Raw genomic sequence first — 24057 nt, forward strand, 5'->3', positions numbered from 1 at the left:
CATGCAGGACATGTATTTAGTATTTTAAACATGACTGATTTGTACATTTAAATTCTGGAAGTTAACCTAAAAAAAATTAATAGGAATTCACAGTTTACTACGTCCAGTGCTGAAAACAAGGTTTCCAGACTATTCTAAAAAATCTTTTATTCAAAGTTGTATACTCATTGATATTGATGCTTTATTTACTAGTTCTACTGATGTAGTTCTCCTTCCTCCCACCCCCCACCCACCACAACCACTTTGTACACATTCTTATCTCAGAGGTCTCCTTCAGGTCAGGGAGAACTGCTTCTTTCCTTCTCTGAATGTTCTTGACCTTTTAGAAACCCGTAGCTCTGCTTGTTTTTGATTTGATTTAAAAGACTGAAGTAACTTACCCAAATTTTCAGCACTGTTCTGCATTTCTCTAAGAAATTTGTCTCAAAAATCTCCAAGAACTATCAATTTCTCATTGCCAATTAGCAACCTAGGTTGCCTTCACTCGTAGAGGTGTTGCAGGACTCTTGCTAAATAGCAACGCTCCTTTTCCAGATAGTGTGCAGTAAACTACTCGGCGTGTATTTTGAAACACATATTGTTACACTAACCATGGTGCTTTGGAGAGTTATTTTCAACATGCTTTCAAAAGTAAATTTTTGACCTGTTTTATAACACTATACACATTGTATAGTGATCAAGCTTTTTTCAATAAGCAGCATAATTTCTAGTTGATTAAATTAATAGAACATAATAAATGTTCTGGTTGGAAGTGATGGTTTTATAACTTAGTGCAACATCAGACACGCACATATAATTCAAACACATATGCAGTTCGTCCCTTGTATACTTTAGCTTTTCATCTGTCAAAATTCATCTGGAGCTAACTGGCATTGTGTGGATATGCAAGAGTAAATTTTCTTTGCTGTAAAGATAATGTTCTGGTGGACGTCAGTGGATTTGTTCATAAATATATTAATTGGCATCATTTCAGCATGGAATATTTTGAACGAAGAACAACTGTTTCCTGGGGAGGAATTATTATTAACTTCTAAACTGTCTGTCAGCATTTCAAGTACATTGCAAATGGAACCACCAATGTCTTTGAATGGAAAATCCTACAAAAGTGAATACAAACCAGTCCATCATTGAGCACATCTACATGGAGTGCTATCCCTGGAAAGCAGCATACATCATTCAATGACCCCCACCCTCCAGGCTGTGTTCTTTCTCACTGCTGCCATCAGAAAGAAGATACAGGAGCCTCAGGACCCACACCACTAGGTTCTGGAACAGTTATCACCCCTCAACCATCAGGATCCTGAACCAGAGGGGAAGACTTCACTCAATTTTACTTGCCCCATCACTGAACTGTACCCACAACCTATGGACTTACTTTCAAAGACTTATCTCATGTTCTGTTTTTTTATTGCTTGCTTGCTTGCTTACTTGCTTATTTATTTATTTAGTATCTTCTTTTGCATTTGCACAGTGTATTGTCTTTTGCACATTGGTTGTCTGTCTGTCCTGTTGGGTGTGCTCTTTTACTGATTCTATTGTATTTCAGTGGGATTCATTTTTCCGGATCATTGGGACCTCTTCTGGGGCAGGTGTGACCTGTACAAAAAGGATGGGTTGCCCTTGAATCTGAGGGGTCCAATATCCTGGTGGGAAGGTTTGCTAAGGCTACTGGGGAGAGTTTAAACTAGAAATGCTGGGAGGTGGGAACCAAATTGAAGTGAAGGAGGAAAGGGAGGTTGGCTCACAAATAGAGAAAGTTTGTAGACAGTGCGAAAGGGAGGATAAGCACGTGATAGAGAGGGGATGCGCTCTGTCTGATGGTTTGAGATGTGTCTACTTTAATGCGAGGAGTATTATGAGTAAACCGGATGAGCTTAGAGCGTGGATCAGCACTTGGAGCTATGATGTTGTGGCCATTACAGAGACTTGGATGTTGCAGGGGCAGGAATGGCTACTTCAAGTGCCAGACTTTAGATGTTTCAGAAAGGATAGGGAGGGAGGCAAAAGAGGTGGGGCGTGGCACTGTTGATCGGATATAGTGTCATGGCTGTAGAAAAGGAGGAAGTTATAGAGGGGTGGTCTATGGGGTCTCTTTGGGTGGAAGTTAGGAATAGGAAGAGGTCAATAACTCTACTGGGTGTTTTTTATAGACCACCCAATAGTAACAGAGACATCGAGGAGCAGATAGGGAGACAGATTCTGGAAAGGAGTAATAATAACAGGGTAGTTGTGGTGGGAGATTTTTATTTCCAAAATATTGATTGGCATCTCTCTAGAGTGAGGGGTTTAGATGGGGTGGAGTTTGTTAGGTGTGTTCAGGAAGGTTTCTTGACAATATGTAGACACAGTATGTAGATAAGCCTACAAGAGGAGATGCTGTACTTGATTTGGTATTAGGAAATGAACCTGGTCAGGTGTCAGATCTCTCAGTGGGAGAGCATTTTGGAGATAATGATCACAATTCTATCTCCTTTACTATAGCATTGGAGAGGGATAGAAACAGACAAGTTAGGGAAATGTCTGATTGGAATAAGGAGAACTATGAGGCTATCAGGCAGGAACTTGGAAGCATAAATTGAAAACAGGTGTTCTCAGGGAAATCTATGGAAGAAATGTGGCAAATGTTCAGGGGATATTTGCATGGGCTTCTGAGTAGTTACGTTCCAATGAAACATGGAAAGGATGGTAGGCTACAAGATCCGTGGTACACAAAGGCTGTTGTAAATCTAGTCAAGAAGAAAAGAAGAGCTTATGAAAGATTCAAAAAACTAGGAAATGATCTGAATCTAGAAAATGATGAGGCTAGCAGGAAGGAGCTTAAGAATGAAATTATGAGAGCCAGAGAGACCTTGAGAAGGCCTTGGCAGACAGGATTAAGGAAAATTCCAAGGCATTCTACAAGTATGTGAAGAGCAAGAGGATAAGACGTGAGAGAATAGGACCGATCAAGTGTGACAGTGGAAAAGTGTGTATGGAAATGGAGGAAATAGCAGAGGTACTTAATGAATACTTTGCTTCAGTTTTCACTACTGAAAAGGATCTTGGCGATTGTAGGGATGACTTGCAGTGGACTGTAAAGCTTCAGAATGTAGATATTAAGAAAGAGGATGTGTGGGAGCTTTTGGAAAGCATCACGTTGGATAAGTCACCAGGACCGGACAGGATGTACCCCAGGCTACTGTGGGAGGCGAGGGAGGAGATTGCTGAGCCTCTGGCAATGATCTTTGCATCATCAATAGGGACGGGAGAGGTTCTGGAGGATTGGAGGGTTGCGGATGTTGTTCCCTTATTCAAGAAAGGGAGTAGGGATAGCCCAGGAAATTATAGGCCAGTGAGTCTTACTTCAGTGGTTGTTAAGTTAATGGAGAAGATCCTGAGAGGCAGGATTTATGAAGATTTGGAGAAACATAATATGATTAGGAATAGTCAGCATGGCTTTGTCAAAGGCAGGTTATGCCTTACAAGCCTGGTTGAATTTTTTGAGGATGTGACTGAACTCATTGATGAAGGAAGAGTAGTAGATGTAGTGTATATGGATTTTAGCAAGGCATTTGATAAGGTACCCCACGCAAAGCTTATTGAGAAAGTAAAGAGGCATAGGATCGAAGGGGACATTGCTTTGTGGATCCAGAACTGGCTTGCCCACAGAAGGCAAAGAGTAGATGTAGACAGCTCATGTTCTGCATGGAGGCTGGTGACCAGTGGTGTGCCTCAGGGATCTGTTGTGGGACCCCTACTCTTTGTGATTTTTAAAAATGACCTGGATGAGGAAGTGGAGTGATGGGTTAGTAAATTTGCTGATGATGCAAAGGTTGGGGGTGTTGTGGATAGTGTGGAGGACTGTCAGAGGTTACAACAGGACATTCATAGGATGCAAAACTGGACTGAGAAGTGGCAGATGGAGTTCAACCCAGATAAATGTGAGGTGCAAACATGATGAAATCTTCAGATGGTGGAACTTCAAGCAACACACAAAAAAATGCTGGTGGAACGCAGCAGACCAGGCAGTATCTATAGGAAGAAATACAGTTGATGTTTCGGGCCAAGACCCTTCGTCAGGACTAACTGAAAGAAGAGATAGTAAGAGATTTGAAAGTGGGAGGGGGAGGAGAGATCTGAAATGATAGGAGAAGACGGGAGGGGGAGGGATGAAGCCAAAAGCCGGAAAGTTGATTGGCAAAAGGGATACAGAGCTGGAGAAGGAAGAGGATCATGGGACAGGAGACCTAGGGAGAAAGAAAGGGGGAGGGGAGCACCAGAGGAAGATGGAGAGCTGGCAAGGAGTGATTGTGAGAGGGACAGAGAGAAAAAAGAGAGAGAGAAGAAAAGGAATGAATGAATAAATAAATAAATAAATATGGGATGGGGTAAGAAGGGGAGGAGGGGCATTAAGAGAAGTTAGAGAAATCAATGTTCATGCCATATGGAATATAAAGTGTTGTTCCTCTAACTTGAGTGTGGCTTCATCTTGACAGTAGAGGAGGCCATGGATTGACATATCAAAATGGGAATGGGACGTGAAACTTAAATGTGTGGCCACTGGGAGATCCTGCTTTCTCTGGCGGACAGAGCATAGGTGTTCAGCGAAACTGTCTCCCAGTCTGCATCGGGTCTCACCAATATATAGAAGGCCGCACCGGGAGCACCGGATGCAGTATATCACACCAGCCGACTCACAGGTGAAGTGTTGCCTCACCTGGAAGGACTTTCTGGGTCCCTGAATGGTGATAAGGGAGGAAGTGTAAGGGCAGGTATAGCACTTGTTCCGCTTACAAGGATAAGTGCTGGGAGGGAGATCGGTGGAAAGGGATGGGAGGTATGAATGGACAAGGGAGTCGTGTAGGGAGTGATCCCTTGCCTGCTCTCCATCTTCCTCTGGTGCTCCCCTCCCCCTTTCTTTCTCCCTAGGCCTCACATCTCATGATCCTCTCCCTTCTCCAGCTCTGTATCCCTTTTGCCAATCATCTTTCCAGCTCTTAGCTTCATCCCTTCCCCTCCTGTCTTCTCCTATCATTTTGGATCTCTCCTTCCCCCTCCCACTTTCAAATCTCTTACTATCTCTTCTTTCAGTTAGTCCTGAGGAAGGGTCTCAGCCCAAAACAATCGATGCTGCCTGGCCTTCTGTGTTCCACCAGCATTTTAAGTGTGAGGTGGTTCATTTTGGTAGATCAAATATGATGGCAGAATATAGCATTAATGGTAAGACTCTTGGCAGTGTGGAGGATCAGAGGGATCTTGGGGACTGAATCCATAGGACACTCAAAGCTGCTACAGAGGTTGACTCTGTGGTTAAGAAGGCATACGGTGCATTGGCCATGGGTGCAATCGTGGGATTGAGCTTAAGAGCCGAGAGGTAACGTGGGTGCAATCGTGGGATTGAGCTTAAGAGCCGAGAGGTAACGTTGCCGTTATATAGGACCCTGGTCAGACCCCACTTGGAGTACTGTGTTCAATTTTGGTCACCTCACTATAGGAAGGATGTGGAAACCATAGAAATGGTGCAGCGGAGATTTACAAGGATGTTGCCTGGATTGGGGAGCATGCCTTATGAGAATAGGTTGAGTGAACTCGGCCTTTTCTCCTTGGAGTGACGGAGGATGAGAGGTGACTTGATAGAGGTGTACAAGATAACGAGCGGCATTGATCATGTAGATAGTCAGAGGCTTTGTCCCAGGGCTGAAATGGATAGCACGAGAGGGCATAGTTTTAAGGTGCTTAGAAGTAGGTACAGAAGAGATATCAGGGGTAAGTTTTTTTTATGCAGAGAGTGGTGAGTGCGTGGAATGGGCTGCTGCTGGTGGTGGTGGTGGAGGTGGATACGATAGGGTCTTTTAAGAGACTCCTGGATATGTACATGGAGCTTAGAGAAATATAGGGCCGAGGTAAAGCCTAGGTAGCTCTAAAGCAGGGACATGTTTGGCACAGCTTTAAGGGCCGAAGGGGCTTTATTGTGCTGTAGGTTTTCTATGTTTCTTGGATTTACTGCGTATGCCTGCAAGAAAACAAATTTTCGGGTTATATATGGTGACATATACTAAATTACTTTGACCATAAATTTACTTTGAACTTTGAAGTACCAATTAAAGCTTTGAAAAAGTTCTATGTAGTGGAGAGCAGTTTGAGTATATTGGCTGGTTGCATTACAGCCTGGTATGGAAACATCAATGCCTTTGAACAAAAGTCTGAGTGGATACGGCTTAGTCCTCCTACAAAGCACATCTACTTGGAGCAGGAAAGTAGCATCAATCATCAAGGACCCCCACCATCTAAGCTGTTAAAAATATGGGCTGTGACCTTTAATTTTACCAAAGTAAAACATGGCTGGAGTTGCTTTGCACTTTAGTGCAAGGGTGTTTATTAGGTGCATCAAAAAAAACCAAAAGTTTGTGAAAATAGTGATAAAAATGCCAATATTTACAAGAAGATATCTACAAGAAGCACAATAATAGCCCTGTACTTCTTCTTACCTTGTGTGACCTCCTGGAAGTCCCCATCTCTCTCCAATTCTGAGGGAGAGTATGCCATCTTCGTTATGTGCCCTGTTATATGACATGGGCGATCATGGTCTCCATGACCATGATCGTTTCTGCCAAATTTTTCTAGATAAATGGCTTGCCATTGTCTTCTTCTGGGCAGTAGTTTACAGGACAGGTGACCCTAGCCATTATAAATACTCTTAAGAGATTATCTGCCTGGCTTCAGTGGTCACGTTACCAGGACTTGTAATATGCACCAGCTGCTCATATGATCATCCAGCACTTGCCCCCATGGCTTCACATGAGCCTGATCGGGGTGCTAAGCAGGTGCTACACCTTGCCTGAGGGTGATTATAGAGGCTAGCAGAGGGAAGTAGCACCTCCTTTGGTATTGATGTATCTCCATCCCGCTACACTTACCATCTTTAATTACCAACAAAGTTAACTTAGGACTACACATAAATTAGAACATGATGGACCCCACAATGTATTTGCTATCATATTACAAAATAAACAGAAGTGTTTACTTTAAATGCCATATACAAACATCATATACAGATTTACATATCCCCATTACTAAAGAAATAGAATATTCCACTGTGTATGGAGCCATAAAGCCAACTCAAGAGCATTAGTTCAATTTAGGACCCAGTGGACACCACGGAACTGTGGGGAGATGACAGCATGTTACAGCGGAGCACTCAACACAATCACACACTTAGAATTTAAGTACAAATAAAGAATGAAGTTAAGCTAAACTTCAGTGTCTGAATGTGTGCAGCAATGCAAGGGAGGGTGTGGAGCACTGGGTTAATTATGAGAGTAGATCAGGGAAGACATTGAAGTGTGTACAGTCACTAGAATGACAAGGCAATGTTTGTGTGTGTGTGAATGCGTGTGTGTAAGGAGTGCATTCACTGAGTGCTGTCCGTCACACCGGCGATGCTTTCTTCTCACTGCTGCCATCGGGAAGAAAGTACAGAAGCCTCTAAACCTACACTTCCAGTGTTCAGGAACAGTTATTACCCCTCATCCATCAGGCTGTTAAACCAGAGGGGATAACTTCACTAGCCTCATCACTGAACTGTTCCCACAACTATAGATTTTCTTTCAAGGACTCTTTATCTAATGTTCTCGATACTTATTGCTTGCTTGATTTGTTTGTTTGTTTGTAGTTAGTTAGTTAATTAATTATTTTTTTCTTTTATATTTACCATTTTGCTGTCTTTTGCGCATTAGTTTTTGTCCATCCTGTTGCGTGTCGTCTTTCATTGATTCGTACATTGAGATCTGATAAAGGTTTACAAGGTTATGAGAGGCATCAATAGAATGGACAGAGAGTATCATTTTCCCAGGGCTGTAATCTCTAATACTAGGTGTCCTGCTTTGAAGGTAGTAGGGGTAGGTTGAAAGGGGTTGTGAGGAGTAAGTTTTTAACTCAAGAGAGTTGTGGATGCCTTCTAAGAGATATTTGGATAGGCACATGAATGTAAGGAAACTGGAGGGATATGGACATGGTGAAGGTAGGAGAGATTAGTGTTTGGGTGCTTTTGGATTGCTTTTTAGCTGATTCCACACAACATTGTGATCTGAATGGCCTGCTGCTGTCCTGTACTATTCTATGTTCTGTCGTGTTTCTTGGATTTACTGAGCATGCCTGGAAGATAATGAATCTCAGGGCTGGATATAGGGACATACATGTACTTCAATAATAAATTTAGTTTGAACTTTAAACTTAATAGTTTTAATGATATTTTTTGTGTTAATTAATAGGACGTATACTAAAGCTTGGACTATTGCAGGATGAATTTTTCCTTTATTTTGAATTCTGTTCTTTTTTAATGACATCCTTTAATAGACCAAACAAATCTTTCACAATATGTTCTTTTTCATTTTAAGAATATGTATATATTAATTTAAAATATAATTAAATTGATTACACAGTAGATAGACAGATAGATAGATACTTTATTCATCCCCATGGCGAAATTCAACTTTTTCCAATGTTCCATACACTTGTTGTAGCAAAACTAATTACATACAATACTTAACTCAGTAAAAAATATGATATGCATCTAAATCACTATCTCAAAAAGCATTAATAATAGCTTTTAAAAAGTTCTTAAGTCCTGGCGGTAGAATTGTAAAGCCTAATGGCATTGGGGAGTATTGACCTCTTCATCCTGTCTGAGGAGCATTGCATCGATAGTAACCTGTCGCTGAAACTGCTTCTCTGTCTCTGGATGGTGCTATGTAGAGGATGTTCAGAGTTTTCCATAATTGACCGTAGCCTACTCAGCGCCCTTCGCTCAGCTACCGATGTTAAACTCTCCAGTACTTTGCCCACGACAGAGCCCGCCTTCCTTACCAGCTTATTAAGACGTGAGGCGTCCCTCTTCTTAATGCTGCCTCCCCAACACGCCACCACAAAGAAGAGGGCGCTCTCCACAACTGACCTATAGAACATCTTCAGCATCTCACTACAGACATTGAATGACGCCAACCTTCTAAGGAAGTACAGTCGACTCTGTGCCTTCCTGCACAAGGCATCTGTGTTGGCAGTCCAGTCTAGCTTCTCGTCTAACTGTACTCCCAGATACTTGTACAGTATCCCAGATACAGTAGTCAACTTTATCAACGCAAGAGATAGTGCAGATTCTGGAAATCCAGTGTCTCACATACACAAAATGCTGGAGGAACTCAGCAGGTCAAGGAGCATCCAAGGAGAGGAATAAATGTTGATTGTCCATTCTACTCCATTGATGCAGCCTGATCTGAGGAGTTCCTCTAGCGTTATGTGTGTGTTGATTAGTTTTGTTCATCACAGTAAAATGGTAAGCTGACTGCTATAAACTTCTGATGCCTGATAGATTTATTTCTGATCACTGGCAAAACAATATTGTAGCTTCACTTTCAACTGACTGTTATTAGTGTGTTGGGCATTTTGAAATGAAGATTTCCTCTGCTCCCCTCCTCTTCATATCTTAGTTTCCCGAACCACTAAGTTGTCACTAATCGTTCCACCCACCCCACCTTAACAACCCTTCCCATTTAATATTTTCCTCTTCTCAGCTATTTCATGGATCTCCACTCATTCCCTACCCCACATCAAAGTCCTCACTCTTCCTCTTTTTATTTGGGCCAAGGTTGTATTCCAGATGTGCAAAATACTCTAAGTGTTGTAACACCATGCAACACCTAGACAACTCCAGTTGTCCAGTAGGGAATCATTTGTGCTTTTGTATGTGCATTCCAGCTGTTGTTGTTAATTTCCTTTCTTGGGAAGAATTTGCATTAATTAAGCTCTTCTCTAATTTCTTCATTAATGTTGTCTCTAAAGATCCTTTCCTTAGAAAATACTGAGCAATGAAATATTAATCTTTCAAAATGGAAACTTTGACTAATGCCTCATATAGAATGCAGCAGTTTAATTTGAAATTTGGTAAACAGTTTTATAGCAGTTGTAAGTGACAGAAGTTAACAAATCAATTTCAATCTTGTTGCATTTCCAAGTTGTTTGACTAGTATTGTAACAACTGGATCCTCAGTAGGAATTATGATTGTTCTGAATTCCTGCATCTGCAACTGTTTTGCTTCTTGATTACAACTGTTCATTTTTTTGATGGCATTCTTATGTTACATATTGAAATGAAATTCTGACAGCATTGTGGAATATGCTCCATATGCTAAACACTCTGATTTCATGCCATCAACTGTGTCAGTATATCTGTTGTAGTTTGCTAGAAATAAATGGCATTGGTCCTTTCTAAATATTAATCATCTGTCCTTGAGTCAAGTCCATTTGATAACATGTTCTTGTACTTTTCTGATGTGCTGCACACATATATAAATAAGCACATTAATTGATAAGACACATCATAAAATTCATGCAAAAGAGATTCATTGAAAGCTATTTTAGTTGCATCAAACTCTTGTAATTCAAGTTGATTGATACCAGTAATTTTCCTAGTAATCATTTTCAGTTTGTTAGTTGCATAATGTTAGTAAAATACATAATCCCATTAAAAGTTATCATTTTTTGGTAATGGTGTGTAAACTAGAATACAACAAAGATGGCTTACTGAGTATCAAATCTGCTCTGCATGTAATGTAAGTTGAGGGGCATGACATCTTTAAGTCTTATTGTCAATTTAAGGCAGTCAATGGCAAATGCAATCTCAATAGCTCTCCATATGGCTTTAGAGCCCTGGACGACACAAACACCTACGTCAGGATGCTGTTCATCAACTGTAGCTCAGCATTTAATACCATCATTCCGACAATCCTGATTGAGAAGTTGCAGAACCTGGGCCTCTGTACCGCCCTCTGCAACTGGATCCTCAATTTCCTAACTGGAAGACCATAGTCTGTGCGGATTGGTGATAACATATCCTCCTCACTGACGATCAACACTGGCACACCTCAGGAGTGTGTGCTTAGTCTGCTGCTCTACTCTCTGTATACACATGACTGTGTGGCTAGGCATAGCTCAAATGCCATCTATAAATTTGCTGACGATACAACTATTGTTGGTAGAATCTCAAGTGGTGAAGAGAGGGCGTACAGGAGTGAGATATGCCAACTAGTGGAATGGTGCCGCAGAAACAATCTGGCACTCAACGTCAGTAAGATGAAAGAGCTGATTGTGGACTTCAGGAAGGATAAGACAAAGGAACACATACCAATCCTCATAGAAGTGGAGAGAGTGAGCAGCTTCAAGTTTTTGGGTGTCAAGATCTCTGAGGATCTAACCTGGTCCCAACATATCGATGTAGTTATTAAGAAGGCAAGACAGCGGCTGTACATTATTAGAAGTTTGAAGAGATTTGGCATGTCAACAAATACACTCAAAAACTTCTATAGTTGTACCGTGGAGAGCATTCTGACAGGCTGCATCACTGTCTGGTATGGAGGGGCTACTGAACAGGACCCAAGAAAGCTGCAGAAGGTTGTAAATCTAGTCAGCTTCATCTTGGGCACTAGCCTATAAAGTACCCAGGACATCTTTAGGGAGCGGTGTCTCAGAAAGGCAGCGTCCATTATTAAGGACCTCCAGCTCCCAGGGCATGCCCTTTTCTCGCTGTTACCATCAGGTAGGAGATACAGAAACCTGAAGGCACACTCTCAGCGATTCAGGAACAGCTTCTTCCCCTCTGCCATCTGATTCTGAAATGGACATTGAACCCTTGAACACTACCTCACCTTTTTTTTTACTATTTAGTATTCCTGTTTTTGCACATTTAAAAAAATCTATTCAATATACATAATTGATTTACTTGTTTATTTACTGTTATGTTTTATTATATATATATTTTTTCTCTCTGCTAGATCATGTATTGCATTGAACTGCTGCTAAGTTAACAAATTTCATGTCACATGCTGGTTATAATAAACCTGATCCTGATTCTGATTAGTCTCTGCATCTCCCTTCTGGGGTGCAACCATTTCTGCTCAGCTATCTGATCTGTATTCATTATATTATTTTTTATTGGCTGAGTTTATATTAATCATAAATTAATTCACTTTGAACCTAAATTAAATATTGCATGAAATTTCATTTCAAAACCTCACATCAACTCCATTAACAGATTCTTTGTTCTGGAGTTTGCCTATAAAGTACCACGGTTGTGGTGATCATGTATTCTGTGACTTCTCCTCATAAAACTGGCAAAGTCCTTTTAGTGTGGAATGTTAATGGAGTTGAGTAATAGGCACTGCTTGCTGTTGTGACAGCTCAGATAGGAGTGGGTGCTCAACACTACAAATCTAGAGACATGAGATCGTTATGGACAGTAGCATTGTTGCAGTAAAAACTGCGGAAAGGCTATTAAAGGCAGCAGCTGACCACGTTGTGTATTAAAAGGGTCAACAGAGTCTTTTGGGAATCTGGTTGCAAGATGGGCAAGACTGGCAAAGAAGTGTATTGGCATATTTGGGTGGCACAGAATACTTAAAGAAAGCAGGTGGCTGAATTTCATTGGGACATAGGGATAGCTGATATGGATGAAGAATCAACATGGTTGAGCTAAAGGTTTAAAGGAAGGGCTATTTATGTTTTCAGCAGACCATACTGAGTGAAGAAAATGGGAATAAAACTGCAAAAGAAAAGAAAAATAATGGATATTATTTACAAATTGAAAGAAACTGCTGGGAATTTGAAGGAATAGTACAATTCCAAATAACTTGTATCTCAGATATGTTACTGTTCTCACTTTTGTAAGATTGGTAATCTTCCAATATTCTAAACTCATAATTGCAAACCAGTGTAAAACTGTTGCCTTTCTGGATTGGATATGGAATAGTCATAGCTTCTGCCATATTGTATTTGTCCAGGAGGCATGGATATTTGATGGCTGTACTGTAATAACAGTCAAATTTAGTTTTTAGTGGTTATAGATTCCTGCCTATAATATTAATTAACTTGACAGCACACCAGAAAGGATTGAAAGTTTAAACATTTAAATGACTGATGGTCTTAATTGCTACCATTTACCCCATGCCATACAGGATTCTCAGAGTATTGGTTATCTGGGTTCATTGCAAATGTCTTCACACCAACTCGGAAGTTTCAGGATGAGTTCACTCAAAGTAATGAAAGCAAGCAAATGTGAATGACACTTGAAACTGGAACTGAGATTCATGCTTCTGTGGGTTGAGAGTTCAACATTGTTGCAATAGATATTGCATACCTCAGGCTGATTAACTCTGGAAAGGCAGGGACAAGGACGTGCACTACTTTTAATTATGGAATTTGATTGACATCCTTTAAGAAAGTATAGTTAACTATTCAATCAAAAACTTTGCAGTGGTGTAAAATGAGCATTACTTCAGATTAAAACTCTGCAGGTTGCAGGACATGATGGTTAGGTGATCAGACACTACTACTTCTATGAAGTTCTCTGTACAACCTTTTATTTGAACATTCAAGAGCTGCATGAATTGAAAAGGTTATAGCATTATCAAGATAGTGATGACCCAGAGCCTCCAGGCAGAGTAAATGTTTTTCTGACTTTATCTGATTAAGGACCAGAACAAAATTAGATTATTTGTTATTACGTGTATGGGACCTTCAGGAAAGAAATTATAGGGATCATTAAAATTCAAACAGATTTATTGTTGGCATGTAGCACGGCGAGGATGAAAGCGTGTTAGTTTTGAGAATTATGCATTATTTTTAAAGCAGTGTTTGTAAAATGAAATAATTGTCAGGTGCCTTCCACAGTCTAACCTTATGGCCAAAAATTGTTAGCTTCTATTCAGATTCTAATCCATTTGAAATTCCTTCTTGCATTCCCATTGTGCTCTTTTACACTTTGACCAAGACAGGGCCACAGGTACTGAGCAAGTTCAGTCAACTCCAAGTGCTAAAGTAGCTGGGAACCAGACATGATGTTGGGAGTCCGGATAATTCAGTAATGTTGGCAACTAGGCTTATCAGTATCATAATGCCTTTAACTATTGAGTCCAGTGTTGCAGGGATATCACAGGTTTGCTTTCAATTTCCCAGGTCTTCAGTAAACTCTCATGATTAACATGAACCCTCTGTTGTGTCTGAACAAACAAATTCTTAATTGTGTTTATACAAAGCCATCTATCTTCAGTACCCATTTTCTAATTTTGTTATGGGATGCTGGCATCACTGGCATCTCTAATTAGTACCCTCTACCATACAGAATAGGGGTCATAGCAAGCAAGAAGTTGACTTGAGCCAGACCTTGTAAGGATTAAAGTTCAAAGTTCATTTTTTTGAAGTATGTATATATCACTTTGAGCTATATACAACTTAGACTCGTCTTCTTGAGGCAGCCATAAAACAAAGAAACGCAATAGAATCCATTAAAATACCTCACACAACAATGACCATCAAACACCCAATGTGTGGGGGAAAAAAGACATGCTGCAAACAATAAAAAGGTCAACAAATAACACACAGAACATGAATTGCAGTGCGCCCTAAAGTGAGTCCAGAGAGCTAGTTCAGTGTTGCAGCCAGTCCAGAAGCCCGATAGCTGCAAGCTGCAGCTAGGGAGCCAGTTCAGTGCAGCGAGTGAAGCTGGTCCAGGAGCACAATAGCTGTAGGCTGCAGCCACAGAGATAGTTTAGCGCTGAGGCAAATGCTGATGGACGCAGGCCACAGCTGCAGATTCAGTTTAGTGCTGAGGTGAGTAATCCTCATGGATTGGTGAGCTGAACACTAGTTCTTCATTTGCCCTCAGCCTTAACACCTTGATCTTTTTAATCTGGGTCGGCACTTAAATTGGCTAAAGCACAATTTGTTTTTCACTCTCAGACTCAGGCCCCGCTGCTGTGGTCCAGCTCCAAGTCTGCTCTAGAACTGGCCTCTGTGGTCATACTGAATGGGAGAGAACCAGATGAGTTTTCATGGCAATTTAGTAATTTCATGCCTGTTATTACTAGCTTTTTATTCCAGGTTTATTTTACTACCTGGATTTAAATTTCCTGGTTACTCTGGTGGGATTTGAATTCCTGTCTCTGGATTAATGGCACAGTTTTCTTAACCAATATGGCACCTTACCATTATTCACAAATGGGCCAGCTCCTCATACTTAATGTTATTTGATTACTTTTAAGAAAAATGTTTGAGTTAAATTTAGAAATGATTTATTTTCATTATCTCACACATGGTCCCCCTCGTCGATCACATGATCAAAATGAATAGATAGAATTTCATTGTGTTTTTGGAAGATGGGACTCCAATAAACATAACTTGGGTGGCTGACAAATTATTGAATGTATTGTATTTAATTTCTGTAACATATTATGACTATAAATGCATTGATATCCCAATTGGTGGTCCTGTTCTACAGTTGCCTGCTTCTGTATCCACGTCTGCTTTCATAACATTATCCTGAACAGTAATGTACTGAAGTAGGTTAATTCCCAATGAAATCTTGTGCTGTGGAGAAGAGTGAAGATGTGTAATCTTAACAACAGCATAGAGTTCACACCTTGATACAGGTACGTCAATATTTGACAATGAAAGTTAAAGATGATTTGAACTTTAAAGCAGCATACATTTATGTCTGTCAGTAAGTAATGTGTACATCACATTTATCAACTTATCCTGAAATGTAGCCTGTGAATAAAGCAGTACTTATAATATGTGCATTTTTACTTTGGAACTGACATAGTATTGCAGCTTTCTCTTAAAGCAATGATAAAGTACAAATTGTTCCACGTACTACTGAATTATCTCCTTGTTTAGAAAGGAAAATAGTTGACGTGGGCCATGCTCCTCATTGTACAGTTTGCTATATACCACATTTTATAGTCATTCTGTTTTTATTTCATCAACTACTTATGTCCAGAATTAAAGTTATGTTAAGTGCTTAGTGCTATAGGTCATTGTCTGCTGCTCTGATGTTTCACTGGCACTAACCATGAAATAAACTTAACAAGATCAGTGACCAAGAAGACTTTTAAATGGGAACCTGCAGCATGGAGCAGCGTAAAAAGCAGCTTCAGTAATCTTTTGGTGTTCTCAGTCACTGATAAAGTAAGGCAACATTAATTCCAGTTTATTATCATGTCAAAGGTCTGGACCTGTCACCTGCTTGATAAAGAACAGGCATAAAGGTACAGGCTACAGAGAGGCTCAAAGTTGTCAGTAACCACATGATTGGATTATACTGCTGATTTATGTTTGACTGCTGGAAGAATTCTTTGGTTACAGCTAAGTCTAATGTTAACACCTTTCTTATCACATTCTTTTTGAGTTCAATTTTCACTTCGTCTATTTCCTGCATGAAAGGACATGTCAAAAAGAACCTCCTTTGTCTTCTTCACCTATGAAGAACCACCCAGTAAGGGCCTAAAATTGCAGGGCATCAGAGCTAGGAGAATATTTTCTTGAAAGCAGTGGCAGACATTGGAGTCTGTGTGCTGTTTTATCATGCTGGGCTGAGTGGGAGGATTGACATACTAGATGACTCTTTACGGAAAGTGATCTTGTTACCCCCTACTGGGTCGGAGTCTATTGGGTTGACTGCCTCCCTGGGAGTGTTAAGAGTCTCTTTCCAGCATTTGTCACTGTGAATATGTTTATTTGTTCTATGTTGTCATTGGGTGGAGAAGTGCTGTGCATGATAGATATCTGGATCAATAAAAAGTTGTTTGTGTGATTGCTTGTATAATTAATTTAAATCCTTAGTTATTTAGCAAATTAGTGTTTCCAAGATATAGTTTATTCTGAAGTAATCGGTAGGATGATTGATTCAGTCAGGAGGAAATGTGGATAGACAAAACCATTTCCGAATACTAATGATTGCTTGATAGCAGCATCTGTATGCATGCTAGCTCTTGTAAACTAATTGCATGCTTATTCACTTTTATACTCATACAACTTACTTACGTAGTATAATCAATTGTCACAAGTGACTGTACCAAACCTTGTCAACAAATTGCAAAGCTGAAACTGTGATACTAATAGTTGAGAAATGTATAATGTAGAGCATTGTGGAAAAATGTGTGGCATCTCATACTTAATGCAAACAGGTTAAAGTTCCAAGAACACTGTGCTAAGTAGAACATCAATTTGATCCTCAGAGTTCTATTTATGGGAACGCCGTAAGAGAAAATTTTGTGATTCACTGAGGAAGGCAATTTGGAATAGTGTGCCTTGTTGGTTCTAATTAATTTTGTGACATTCTATTTTCTACACTGTTCTTTAAATTCTTTTTCCAAAATTTACTTTATTCTCTGTTGAAAAATACTTTTGAACTCTCCAAACAGGCATTTCAGATAATCCTAATTTGCTATTTGCAACCAAAATTATCTCTTCATCTCTCCACTTTGTCCATTATCTTAAATCTGTCTTCTCTGTTGAATGACACTCTTGCCAGTAGAAACAATTACCTCTTATTTACCTAACAGAACATCTCCTCATTGTGATTACTACTATTGAATTTTGATGAAATTACAGGATTTGCAAGTATCATGATCTGTTTTCTTCAAAGTTATGCTTTGTTCATAACATTTGTAAACATATAATTTAAATACTCAGTAGAAGACAGATCATATTCATTCTTTTACAGGGGTATAGTGGTTAGCATGACGCTAGTACAGCTTGGTGTGTCGGAGTTCGGAGTTCAACTCTGGCACCCTCTAAAAGCAGGTTTATACATTCTTTCCTGTGTGGGTTTTCTTCAGGTGCTCCTGTTTCTTCCCATGGGCCAAAGATGTACAGGTTAGTGGATTAATTGGTCACTGTAAATTGTCCTGTGATTAAGTTAGGGTTAAATCAGTGCATTGCTGGGCAGCATGGATTAAAGAGCTAGAAGGGTCTCTTTTGCGCTGTATTTCTAAATAAACAAAATACAGTAAAAGGTGTACTAGGGTGTCTAATTGCAATTTATTTTACAATGTTATCTTTACATCTTTGCGACACAAGTCAGTTCCTTTGGATGCATTCCCCAAAAGAAAGTTTGAAGAGATTGCCACATTCACAGGTTTCAGCCTTCAGTAGGAAATGATAAGAGGGCCATAAACTGTGGCCATACATGTGCTAAACTTAAGTCTTTCCCAAGCATGTGGTACTGGACCTTTGCTGCTGCCAATATGGGACACTTGGTAGATATCTCTTTGCAAAGGAAGAACAGCAAATTTTGAACAAATGGAATTCATGGTTTTGCAGTAGCAGTTGATGTATATTTCACTGTGAGCTTCTGGGAACAACCTGTTGGGTTGAGAATCCTGTGTGAAGTTGCTGAAGATCAACTTTATTGAAGACTAATGCTTCACTTTCAAAATGAGGAGATGAATTGTGATTTCATTCCTATTGCAACCATATCAAGCACAGTATGTCATGGCATTTTTGACTTTAATTGTCCGATGTCTTGGTGCTTGTTTGAATGTTCTGGTGATGAGACATCATGCCAAGTACTTACAACAGTCTTCTTGGGAACAAGCCAAATTAATTGCCTGCCTTCTTTTGCTGAAGTGCCTTAAGACTCTCTGCACAATCCTACAGTTGTATAGCATAGAATTTGGCCCTTTCCTCCACCACATTACTGCCAGCCTTTTTGCTGTATTGACTGATGGTCAAAGACTTTTCTCGCACAAACCTTTCTGGGTTTCATGCTCAATGTTATGATGTAGCTGAGAATGTTAACTGACCAGGATTGTATATTGAATTAATAGCTACTCCAATTAGAATCTCTAGAAATAATGAAATATTTAGTGTAGTTTTGTTGGCAAATGCAGCAGTTACATTTTATATACAAAAATAAATCTCTGGGAGAACTCCTGACTAGGAACAGAGTCAACTATATTTTGAATAGTGTTATCCATTGGTGAGACATTGGGGATAAGTCAACTGAGTGACAGTGATATCAAAATCAGAATCCAATCAGATCAGATTTATTATCACTGATTTACATGCCATGAAATTTGTTGTTCTGCATTAACAATACAGTGCAAAGAAATAAAATTATTGTAAGTTACAAAAATAAATAAATAGTGCAAAAAAGGAGTAATGAAGCAGTGGTCATGGATTCATGGATGCTTCAGAAATCTGATAGCCAAGTGGAAGAAGCTGTTTCTGAATTATTGATTCTGTTTCTTCAGGCTTCCAGACCTCCTCCCCGATTGTAGTAATGAAAAGAGGGCATGTTATGGATGGTGAAGTTCCTTAGTGATGGGTGCCGTTTCATGAGGAAGCATTCTTGAAGATGTCCTCAATGATTGATCGTTGATGAGGATTAGTGGCAGTTCTCTGTAAATATTTTAATGATCCTATACTTCTGTTATAATAACAAAATCATTGTGTTTTGAGGATAAAGTAGGTATATAGAATTAGATCACTTAATTATAATTATAACTATAGTTCCAGTGTTCCAAACATTATCTCTGTTTGCTGGTCTCCTCTGTAAAAGAGAAAAGGTTTTAATTAAAACACATGAGCAGATCTGCTGCTGTTGTGTTTGCTCAAATTGCCTGTTTTTGTTTAATTTTAATTTGAAATGCTGAGCCTGTCTTCTAATTTGCTTGTTTGATGAGTTGAGATCATGTGGCTGTTCTGCTGCTATAGTTCTTGTGCCATGTTAGCCCTATGTTCATAGATTTAAACCCATTTACAGAACCTGAGTATATGATCTCAGTTGTCATATTAATGTGCAGCAGAGTGTGTTTATTTGAAATATTGACTTTTGTGTGAGATATAAAGAAAACCTCTTCTGCTTCAAGAGGTTGGAAATGATCCTTGATATTTTTACTCAGAAAATTCTAAACTTTGAGGTAAGCAAAGATAGGAAGTAGTTTAGTTATCAGCATTGAACAACATAGGAATTCTTAAGAGGGCAAAGTAGAGTATGAGAGTAAACTTACAGGGAAAATAAAAGTGGATTCTAAAAGCTTCTACAGATACATAAGAAGAAAAAGGCTAACTAAGTTAAGGGTAGTCTCCTGTAGTCAAAATTGCAAGAATTCATAATGGGAAATAAGGAATGGGAGAGCTGTTAAACTGTGTGGCTCTGTCTTCACAGAGGAGTACACAAGAAACTTTGCATAAGTATTAGGGAATGAAGAACCTAATGAAAGTGAGCAACTAAAGGAAATTAAATTAGAATAAAATGCTGAAAAAATTAAGGGCACTGAAAGCTAATATATCTTCAGGGTTTATCATATTAGTTCCAAGGCACTAAGGTGTGGCTGTTGTACCTCTAATATCTGCAGTTTTACCAGTCTTGACCATTAACAGATTTTCTTTGGTGACTTTGCTATGCTGTTTTATCCTGGTAAAATGTTACATTTATAATTGTTCAGACTCTACTCACAATATGTATTTCCAACTCAAGACATTAGCTAAGTAAATAATTATGGAGTAAAATAACATAATTCTCAAACTGATGTTAGCTACAAAATTAATTTGCATCAAATTAAGTCATTATTTTCTTTGGCTGTGGACACCTGAATGTGATGGTTAATGTTGAGTTGGTTGCATGAGTACAAGACAGCAGTTGTGAATGTTTAAGAATAAGAGGAAGATCTGTATGTAATACCCTTTTACTATTCAAAAGACTGAAAACACTTTACAGCTAATGAAGTACACTTGAAGAGCAATCAAGGGTTCATCAAACTTGTGCAAGGATTTTTTTTCGTTTCTTCATTCATGGGATGTAGGCATTATTGGCTAGACTAATATTTATTGTTGAACTACCATCCAGTGTCTCTGGGGTCAAAATCACATGAATTGGGGAAAAAAGGGCAGAATCCTTTTCTTGGAAAAGCATTAGTGCCAATAATATATTCAGGTAATTTTCCTGGTTGAAGTTACTGAAGCAAGTTTTATCCCTGTTTGAATTTAAATTCCACAACTACATTGCAGGATTTGTACTCATGTTTGAACTTGTATTTCTCAATCAATAGTAAGGGTCTCTAGAGTCTAATCCACATGTCATCCTCTGCAACTTCTGGCATCTCCAAAGGGATCCTACCACCGAACATAATTTTACTTTTCCTCTCCCCCACACCCCCACCCCAACTCTCCTGCTTTCTGCGGGATTGCTCCCACCATGATTCCCTTATCCATTCGTCTTGTGCCACTAATTTTCCTCCCAGCACTTATCCCTGCAAGCAGCCTAAGTGATACACATGCCCGTTCTCCTCCTACCTCACCTCCAATCAGGACCACAAACAGTCCTACACCTGCCTATCACCTCCTCCTAGATACACTCCTTTTTTTCCTTTCTCCTATGGTCCACTTTCCTCTTCTATCAGATTCCTTCCTCTCCAACTCTTTATCTTTCCTACCCACCTGGCTTTGCCTATGACCTCTAGCTATCATCCTTCCCCTGCGCCCACCCTTATATTCTGCCATCTTCTTCTTGCTTTTCCAGTCCTGAAGAAGAGTCTTGGCCAGAAATGTTGACTGTTTATTTATTTCCATAGTTGCTGCCTAACTTGCTGACTCCCCCAGCATTTTGTGTGTGTTGTCTAATGCAGCAGTTAAATCAGAATAACAATGAGTCCAAACAGCTATGTTTGTGTATTACTGTTAGTAGGTAATAAACAAACAGTTTTCTTCAAGATACAGCCATAAATCCTTTTGTATTTACTTGAAAGGGGTGTCATATTGATTACACCTTGTAAAGATCATGGAGAACCAGCCTCGACTTTGACTGTGACTGGTGTGTGATAAGAGAGTGCGAGCAACTGAACTAATTTTATAGTTCAGCTTAAGATAACTCATTACGTGATAAACCTAATTTGTTAGTGTCTTGTTCTCTTCTTCACAACAGATTGATGCCCAACTCCATTGAATCATCGACAACATTTTTTCAAATCTGATTAGTTTAGCATTTAATCCATTATTATTAATGTTAATGAAAATAACATTCCTGATGAAGAACTTTTCTGATGAAGAGGCTCAGCCAGAAACGTTGACTATACTCTTTTAAAATTCTTTTATTTATTGAGGTACAGCTTTGAGTAGGCCGTCTGGCTCTTTGATCCACGCCTCCCAGTAATTCCCTGATTTAATCCTAACCTAATTATGGGACAGTTTACAACGACCGATTGACCTACCAACCGGTGTGTCTTTAGATTGTGGGAGGAAACTGGAGAACCCGGAGGAAACCCACACGGTCATGGGGAGAATGTACAAACTCCTGACAGGTAGTGGCTGGAATCGAAAACAGGAGAAAATCTGCAGATGCTGGAAATCTGAGCAACACACACAAAATGCTGGAGGAACTCAGCATCTATGGAAAAAAGTACAGTCAACATTTCAGGCTGAAACCTTTCTGCAGAACTGGAGAAAAAAAGTTGAGGAATAGATTTAAAAGGTGGGGGGAGGGAGAGAAAAACACCAGGTGATAGGTGAAACTTGGAGGGGGAGGGATGAAGTAAAGAGCTGGGAAGCTGATTGGTGAAAGAGACAGAAGGCCATGGACTAAAGAAAAACGGGGGAGGAGCACTAGAGGGATGCAATGGGTGGGCAAGAAGATAAGATGAGAGAGGGAAAAGAGGATGGGAAAGTGCTCAAGTGTATACTAACCAGTATTTTGTAAAGTTGTAACATAACATCCTAACAAGAGGATCAACACCTCATATTCCATTGTGGTGGCCTGCAACCCAATGCTATGAACAGTGAATCTTCCAATTTCAGGTAGCTAATTTCTCCAGTAATGCCACAGACCCATTGACTAACTGTTGACACCAAAATTATATGGTAGGACAATTTAAAGTAAACCCAATCATCGGAAAAGATGAAAGACATGTACACACATTCCTTTTCTTCATCAATATAGAGTCCTAAAATTTGGGGGGGGGGTGGTGTGTGTGTGTGTGTGTGAGTGGTGGGTAGGAAAGAGTCCTGCTGAAGGGTCTCACCCCAAAATATTGACTGTACTCTTTTCCATAGATGCTACCTTGCCCACTGAGTTCCTCCAGCATTTTGAGTGCAATGCTATTTTTTACCATTTTGCTTCTGTTGTACTTGTGTTTATTTTATTGCATTTTTTGAAGTTCTAGTGATTGTTGTACATTCCTGTTGCTCTACATTGAATTAGAAAGCAAGTAAACTATTGCCATGAATTCCACATAAATATGACAGAAGAACTTTAATAAATGTAATTTTCAAGCCCTTCTCAATTCATTGAAACTCATCTCAAAGGATCTTAATAACTTCTAATGAATAATTGCGCAGTGAAAATAATAATGAACTAAATATGTGTTAACTGACACTACACCGAAGAAAACATTTTCACGCAAGACTCTTGGGAGTACTCCTCGAAGGATTATGACTCTATGCTATTACCTTTGCTGATTTGATGTGTATGGATTAGTGGTGTTTTCACAATGTAATTTTAGTAAGATTGATGATTATTGCTGGGATAATTTTTGTTAGTCTTGTGAGCTATTCTTTTCAAAAATGTCAGCGCTCCTTGCACAAATTTAAACTTAATTGGTAAAAAAAATCCTTTGAAGATCCCAGCAGACCCACATAAGGTCTGAATGAGCTAGTAAAGAATAACTTGGCAACAGCTTAAACAGTTTGTTTCTTAAGTCTCCTTTAAATTGTAATTAGTTCAAGCTCAGAAAATAGTTCAGAATTCCTGACAATGGATTTAAAGACTAGGTTTTATGGAGAGAAAGAGGATAAAGCTTTTGCTGAATTAAGCCAAGGTTATTCAATACTGCTGAATCGTAGCCTTGCCTCTCTGCACTATCTATACTGCACCAAATTTTGCTTGCTCATTTGACTAAGTTATGGTCCTCAGTTTTAAATGTTTTTGTTTTAAAATTTTTCCATGATCTTCCATAAACTTCATCACACTTTTTCCTAAATAGTTCAAAGGTTCATTTATAATCGAAGTATACAATTCTGAGATTCTTCTTCTCCAGGTAGTCATGAAACCAAGAAAGAAAAGAATGTAATTAAACCCCCCCCCGTATCCCCCTCCCCAGACAAAAAAAAAAGAAAAAGATTGGACGAAAAACACAATGTTAAAAAAGGTTAAGACTGGAAAAAGTCCGTAGTCCATTGTCCAAGTCCATATTCATATCCAAAATGCAGAAAAGCCTGGGTAATATTCTCCAGGCATTGCGGCAAACACAGGCT

General features: G+C 39.4%; 1 protein-coding gene across 11 annotated transcripts in view; it reads left to right on the forward strand.

Moving 5' to 3' along the window:
- LOC140728102 (intermembrane lipid transfer protein VPS13B-like) overlaps positions 1 to 24057 on the forward strand; it is a 1021046-nt gene that overhangs the window by 407921 nt on the left and 589068 nt on the right. The window contains exon 20 of one of the 11 annotated variants that reach the window (XM_073046365.1): positions 19062 to 20077. The exons of the other annotated variants lie outside the window; for them this stretch is intronic. Coding sequence (XP_072902466.1) covers positions 19062 to 19129 — 68 coding nt within the window. The 3' untranslated portion in view covers positions 19130 to 20077. Of the gene's footprint in view, positions 1 to 19061; positions 20078 to 24057 lie in introns of those variants that run through there. 11 annotated transcript variants of the gene reach the window in all.

The sequence above is a fragment of the Hemitrygon akajei genome, chromosome 1 (assembly GCF_048418815.1).
Source record: "Hemitrygon akajei chromosome 1, sHemAka1.3, whole genome shotgun sequence".
Classification (NCBI taxonomy): domain Eukaryota; kingdom Metazoa; phylum Chordata; class Chondrichthyes; order Myliobatiformes; family Dasyatidae; genus Hemitrygon; species Hemitrygon akajei.